The sequence below is a fragment of the Garra rufa genome, chromosome 21 (assembly GCF_049309525.1).
Source record: "Garra rufa chromosome 21, GarRuf1.0, whole genome shotgun sequence".
NCBI classification, from domain to species: domain Eukaryota; kingdom Metazoa; phylum Chordata; class Actinopteri; order Cypriniformes; family Cyprinidae; genus Garra; species Garra rufa.
The window spans coordinates 30,300,713-30,308,279 of NC_133381.1; the positions used below are offsets into that span (position 1 = coordinate 30,300,713).

Genomic DNA, 7,567 nt, shown 5'->3' on the forward strand with positions numbered 1-7,567 from the left:
GGGGGCGTTGATACCTCGTTCCCCATAGCGTTTCAGGATGCAGTGTTGAGTTCCCGGAAGGGAACGTCTCAGGTTACGTATGTAACCCTGGTTCCCTGAGGGAACGAGACACTGCGTCTCGGACCATAATTCCCGCATCCCTGCTGAGCTCGCTTCATTCCTATGAGCTGACGCCAGTTTCAAACGCACATGCTTTTATACTTCCTGGTCGATGACGTCACCGCGCCTGTGACGTCACTCCCATTTCTCATTGGACGTTGGACTATGACTCAGAGTGCGGCCCGCCAATGGCGTTCCCCATAGCGTTTCAGGACGCAGTGTCTCGTTCCCTCAGGGAACCAGGGTTACATACGTAACCTGAGACGTTTTCTAGCATCTTTTGCATATTTGAACCCTTACCAGCAGTGACTGTTTGATTTTGAGATCCATCTTTTCACACTGAGGACAATTGAGGGACTCAAACTCAACTATTAAAAAAGGTTCAAACATTTACTGATGCACTAGAAGGAAACACGATGCATTAAGAGGGTGAAAACCTTTTGAATTTGAAGATCAAGGTAAATGTTACTTAATTTGTCTTCCAGGAAACATGAAATAATCTTCTGTTGCTTCCGAAGGGCAGGACTAAATGGGAAACAAATTATATTTCAACAAAATAATACAAATTTGGACATCTTCACCCTGTTCAAAAGTTTTTACCCCCTGGCTCTTAATGCATCGTGTTTACTTTTAGAGCATCAGTGAATGTTTGAACCTTTTTTAATAGTTGTGTTTGAGTTCCTCAATTGTCCTCAGTGTGAAAAGATGTTTCTCAAAATAATACAGTCACAAACTTTTGAAGGAGGTGATTTTAATCATTTCAGCAATTTTTTTGTCTTGTGCGCTATATGTAAACAATTTTTATGTAAAAGATCTTACTCAGGACAGTACTAAATAAAAAATAATATGCAATTTGTATGATCTCTCTTATTTTCTTAAAATTATTTACATTTTCACAGGTTCTGCAAGTGGTTCCCAAACTTTCACATGCCACTGTATGTATTTTATTGGTTTATACAATAACAAAGCGAACATACTGTTTAAAAAACTGAATAACTTTTAGTCACAGCAAGGCTGAAACTACATAGTTAGGATTCAGGGTCATTTAAAAATTAGCCATGTAAAAATATCACTATATGTTTCTTAAAGTTCATGAAGTTTAACGGTTAACGTTTTTTCAAAATTAAACAGTATATACCACTATGATGTGACTGACTCCTAATATTATAAATATGACACTCAGATCTATAGAGAGCTCAAACATATTGAAATAGAAACTCAATACACCATATGAGACCCATATGAAAGATATTCTTTATTTCTGTCATTTATTACAAATAAGCTTCCAACACGTGTTTACATAGAGCCTTGACTGATCCTGATTCTAGTTTGATTGGTGACTGGCTGAGGAAATAGGATGTACAGTGTAACTGAAATATAACTTTTTGGTTACTGAGGAGCCAGGTCATAACATCGCTGTTTAATATCAGCTGCTTCAGTGAGGTAGACATTGAGACAATTCAGTCACAGAATATCAAGAGAAAAAGCACAGAAGCAAACACTACACACACAACACTTCAATAAACATAGCTTATCACAAAGGAACGCTTTCACTTGAAAATGTCGTGACCATTGCATCTTCATAAAAGATTTTCAATACTAATAAGCTAATCATTCCATTAAGACGGACATCTTAGAGGTTATTGGAAAGCGGTGGTACATACATATTCAGAAAAAGAGAACAGTCTTTAAGAGAGCGAAAATAAAATAAACATTTTACACAAAAAAGTATCATAGTGCACCATTGAGCAATACATAAAATTAAATAATCAATCCACATACACCTAAATATACAGAAAAGGCTATATACCTAAAGTAGGCTTTGTCATATAAAGTAACGTACCAGCAGTTTCAATATCTGTGACAGTTCTATGCACTTTAAAATACTTGGCCTGAACCATTTAAATGTAGAAATATCTCTCATATAAAGAGGACAACATTTCTACAAAGCTATTGAATAGCAGCAAAAAGGTTATCATCGCTTTTAACGTTTACTATAGCTCATAATTATGGCAACAAATATTCTTATCTTAGATAAGAGTGTGTATGTTCTTAACTTACAAGATTGTAATAAGCCAACTAATGCAATTTGCTATTATTAAAAAATATTATTCACAAAAACTGTGAAGCAAAATGTGAAATAAAACTCTTATTCATAGCTAATGCCCACTAGACCAGGTCATTAGCATTAAGACTTTTTGACTATCTACAATTGTAAATAGGTGAACAAATCATCTAGTCACTATGATATAACAGTCACTTTATGTGAAGTAACAGTCTACACAAGTCTTTCATACGTAAGCCTTGAAGTAGAGTGCTTTGAGTATAATCCCATACAATGGAAATGTAAACTTATGACATGGCACAGGTTCATAAATTAACAGTCTAAAAATTCCAAAAGCTATTTCGGATGTAACAGTTCTTGTCATTTACTTTCATCGCCAGAAATACTGTTAATGATTGAAGAATGTGGCAAACAAAATTTCACATGAACAGTAAAGAAAATGTATGGCTACTGATTGCTTATTGTCTTTGACATTATCATTTGGACTATATTGCCAAATACTACTATGTTCATGCTCAGATAACTTACTGAACATCACTAAACTTACAGTAAACTTAAACACAGCACAGGCAAAGGTATAGAATTAATTCTGTCAAATTTAGGGTTCAATTGGAGTGGCTTTAAAGGCCTTTATCGAAATTGATTCCAAGAGGCGTCAGAATAAAACATTTCCAAGTTGACCAAGCTGACATGTGCATAGTCAAACCTCTGTTTTACACTCACATAAAACATCAATACATCAAGACAGTCATTTAAGATAGTTTGAGGAAATACATTTAGTCATTACTATATGTACTTAGTCATTACTGTATGTACAAAGCAAATTTTGCTTTTGAAGTTTCAACCCTAAACTATCCATGTCCTGCATTCTTCGCTCTTCAACCTCATAGGCTTCGTTATCTCTATCTACAATCTCAGTCTACAGTTAGACCAATCTACCAAAGTTAGGACTGTTCAGTGAGCCAAAATACAACTCATCTGAACTGATTTTCCCAGTGGTCATCCCGTATCCAAGCCCCTCACTCTTTGAAAAGATTTTTGAGAAGTTAGTTTGAGAATCTTGTGACCACCAGCATGTTCCAGTGTGAATCTCACATCAACCTCCTTCTCAGTTGGACTTATGTTCGCCGTTCTTGGCCCAGCCTCTGGTCATGGCTGATACCACGATGCTGTACATATTGAGCCAAGCCTGGCGCAGTGCTGTTGTATAGGCTGGACCCAGGCTGGACTGAAGCATATAGAGCAGGGACTCTCCAACCACCTAAGGAACATGTGAAACAATCCAATCAATCAACCAGTGGTTTGAAAAATCACCGTGACTCTTTCCGAAGATCACTGTCAATCTCAATGTCATCTTTGACGTTTGAGTGTTACGGTTGCAATATGTAATTTCTGCCATGCAGGCAAAGTGTACTCACAGTAAAGGATTGAGTCTTAACCCCAACTGCCTGGTGCTTCCTCCCCAGGTTCAACAAGAAGTCCTCCAATGTATGTATGTCATCAAGATGGCTCACAGCTGCGTCGATCACTAACATCACCTGAACAGATATACAAATGATCTTAAGCTGGGCTTACATGGCTGTAAACTCAGAACTTTTTACATTAGTCAACAGAAAGAGGCATTATAGCCTAAATCAGGGGCAACAAATCTTGAAAGGTCATGTCCTGCAGAGTTTAGCTTCAGTCTGTTCCAACACACCTGCTTGGATGTCTTGCTAGTTCAGGTGTTTTTTGGGGGGTTAGAGTTCAACTCTAGGAGCAGGATTGGACACCCTGGTCCTACAGTAAATGAACCATGTGGCTCTATGGTGCAACAAACAACCAAACATATCAATGATCTTTTGACACATAAAATGAGGAATTTGTTACTGCAGCTTTCAAAGACATTTGGTGTATTTTGGGGATTAGGATTAAAAAGTCCATCTAAACAAGACCCTTGCTCTTTGTGAGAAACAAACTAACTTTTCGGTTATTGCCAACAATGCCACGCCAAGGCTGTTTCTTAATTCTAAGAATGCAAAGAACAGTCTTGCGTTCTCATAAAGTCCGGTCTTGCCAGACTACTTGAAAGAACTTGGAAAGGACGCAAGGACACAAAACGCATCTTTGGAAGAATTAAGATGTGCTGTGATCTTGTTGCTCAACTGACCGACCCGGTACATCTTAAATAGCAGGACAGCACAACCCTTGCTCTTTGTGAGGAACAAACTAACTTTTCGGATATTGCCAACTATGCCATGCCAAGGCTGTTTCTCAATTCTAAGAATGCAAAGAACAGTCTTGCGTTCTTATAAAGTCCGGTCCTGCCAGACTACTTGAAACAACTGGGGAAGGATGCAAGGACACAAAATGCAACTTTGTGAGAATTGAGATTTTAATAGAAAAGGAAGACGAATACAAAAAATAAAAAGGAAAAACGCATACGAAAATTTTAGACTCAGTGTGCAATGACAATAAGAATGCAAAGAACAGTCTTGTGTTTTCATAAAGAATGGCCAGACTACCGTAAAGGACCTCGGAAAGGACGCAAGAACACAAAACGCATCTTTGTGAAGTTGAGATTTGCTGGGATGTTGTTGCTCAACTGACCGTCCCTGTGCATTTTTAAAAGCAGGACAGCACAACCCTTCCTCTTTGTGAGGAATAAATGAAACTTTTCGGTTATTGCCAACAGCGCTACGACAAGGCTGTTTCTCAATTCTAAGAATGAAAAGAACAGTCATAAAGTCTGATTTTGCCAGACTACCTTGAAAGAACTCTGAAAGGACGAGGACACAAAACGCATCCTTGTGAAAATTGAGATGGGCTGTGATCTCATTGCTCAACTAACATGCTTGATGAGAGGATAACGCCATAATTACGCTTAGTTCGTCTGATGGACACTTTGCCAAAGCGATGACAAGAAACACAACGTTAAAGACATTTTATGTTAAAATGACGAGTATGAATATATTTTCGGTTTATTATGAAACTGTGGCGGGACAGATTAGACTGTGGCGGGCCGCCACACTCTAGTTAATGAATGGGAAACACTGGCATCTATGTAAAAATTGAGATGTTCTGTGATCCCAGTGCATATAAATAGTGGGACAGCACAATGTAATGCACAATAATTAAAACATTTATTAAAATTAATTTTTACATTATGTTTACACAGTGTGTAAGCAGTGTGTGCAATATTCCCTATGTTTTGCCAGTATTATAATTCTTTTAAATATTTAAATAAAAATGTCAATAAATATGCTTTTCCCATGCTATATTATGGCAAACAAAACAACAAATGTTTACTTTCACAAGCCGTCAGAAGGAATCTCTTGTCTTGAGTGAGAACACAAGAAGTTTCAAACTTGCAAACTCTGTCATTGTCTGCTCGTATCCTCTGTACCTACGTTTCTTGACTATTGAAATTGAACTTGGTAGTTGTTAGTGATGTAGAACGAGAACACATGGATGTAAGATTGCATAAGAAAATATCAAGAACTCCCCAAAAGTAGGTTCCTGCACTTTTACTTACACACTTGACCTCTGGGCTCACCTTGGTGACATGCTCGAGGAACTCTGGGCTGGAGAGGCATTCAGGTGCAACCCCACAGTTTGTGCTGTAGCTGAAGAGAGTAAGCAGTGCCGGATCCAGCTCAAATAACCTAACAAGAAATGTTACATTTAATTAGCCAGCGCTACAAAGCAGTTCATTGACATGGGTCTTCAACCACAATTGCTTATTGCACATTTCCTTAACAAGAATGATAATTAAATTAGCCATTTGACATTGGGTATCCTTTTCTCTTGTAGCCTCTATTCACTTTTGTCTTTCTGAAAAGGTGAGTTTGAAAAGGAATACTCAGGAAAGTAATACTTGGTAGCATCTTTCATCTGAGAAGGTGATTCTGATGAAAATGATCTTGCTGCTCCCTGTCGCCAAGCAACAAGTCAAGCCTCTTACTGAGCTGCGGTTAGACGAACAGACAGCGGGAGACTGACGGGGAATTTTTGATGGATTTAAGAGATTATGCTTTAGTTTGTTGAATTGCTATACCTTCATTATCAGTACAGTCTTTGATTATGGAGCGCAAGGATACTCTATTTTGATTGCCAATCACTACATGTATTAACTGTTTATTTGCATAAAAATCTAAAACATTGTACTTATTTTAAATGCAATATCATTTTTGACAAATGCATCTGTCCCACAAAAACACCATACATGTAGATAAAAATGCTGAGCTGTACAGCTCTATCTGCAACTTTCTAAAATAAACATGCAGACTAATTTGCATAGCATTATCCCTGGCTGCGAAAGAGTTTTAGCCAGCATGCAGCGTGATTGATATATTACCTCGTGAACATAACAATTCCATGTGGCACCTTGTTCTTCCCCAGACTCTCCCAGCTGTCCCGAATCAGACCTTTCTCTTTTTCAGAGAGTTTCTCCATTGTGACCCTCAGTAATGCTGTGTTCCCTGGTCGTCTTTCAGTGGTGTGGCATCAAAATGTCTTCTTCAGTTTAAAGCAGGACCTCCTGAATTCCCATTTCCAGACTTCCAGAGTTCAGTCTTCAGGTAGGACCCCCCTGTGAAGTGCCAACATTGCATATCAATTTCCAAGGACAAATTAGACTTATCAGAGGAGCGTGCACGAGGGTCTATAGGTTCAATTACATTTCATTTACAATCTATTTGCAATGCATTGAAATCAATTTAGCTGCAAACGCTTTCCAGCAGATGCTTCATGCACTCAACATCTAGAAGAGAAGAAACCCAACTTAGCCCTGACTTTATGGTCACAATAAACAACTGACGTACCGTTCCTTCACTGCTCTAGAGGTGACCTTCTTCTCTCACTGGCTTCGTCTGTCTTTCTCTGGCATTAGGATTTCTGTTTGTTCACTGCGAATATGTATATGTCAAGCCTGCTATCCTTGTGTTTGCTCTCTCTCTCTCTTTCTCTCTCTTTCTTTGTCTCACTCTCTCTCTTTTCCTCTTTGCTCTCCCGCTCTCTCACACACATGCAAACACTCACTTTCTCTCTCTTTATCTCTCCCTCTATCTGCTCCCTCTCCCCTCTCTGCTGCATGTAACCTCATAGATGCTGCTTGATGTGCATTCAAACTAGGATGAGGAAAGCTTATTGACAATCTCCTGCATTTCCAAAAAGAAAAGAAACTTATTTCAGTGTGTTGTGTTTTTATTCAGTCATACTGTAACTGTCCTAAATACTCTCAGCCCTGTGCTCATATGGACAGTAAATAAGGATAGAAATGAAACATCTCTAATCTTCGCTTCTCCTGGTAATAGCACATGTTACGAGCCATAGCTCCTCCTACAGGTGAGAGACTGGCCTTCAACAAAATAATAACACCTTCAGACACTCTCTATAATCAAATCAAATACTGTTCTGTAAATA

The 7,567-nt window shown here is 38.4% G+C and overlaps 1 protein-coding gene across 1 annotated transcript; it reads right to left on the bottom strand.

Annotated features, from left to right (window-relative positions):
* Nucleotides 1-1,330: 1,330 nt before the first annotated feature.
* ngb (neuroglobin) lies at nucleotides 1,331-7,112 on the bottom strand. Its single transcript, XM_073827274.1, has 5 exons — nucleotides 6,967-7,112; nucleotides 6,501-6,734; nucleotides 5,700-5,808; nucleotides 3,583-3,702; nucleotides 1,331-3,425 (listed from the first exon to the last, which is right to left on the bottom strand). The coding sequence occupies exons 2-5, from the start codon at nucleotides 6,596-6,598 to the stop codon at nucleotides 3,273-3,275; spliced, it is 480 nt and encodes a 159-aa protein (XP_073683375.1). The 5' UTR covers nucleotides 6,599-6,734; nucleotides 6,967-7,112; the 3' UTR covers nucleotides 1,331-3,272.
* Nucleotides 7,113-7,567: the final 455 nt, after the last annotated feature.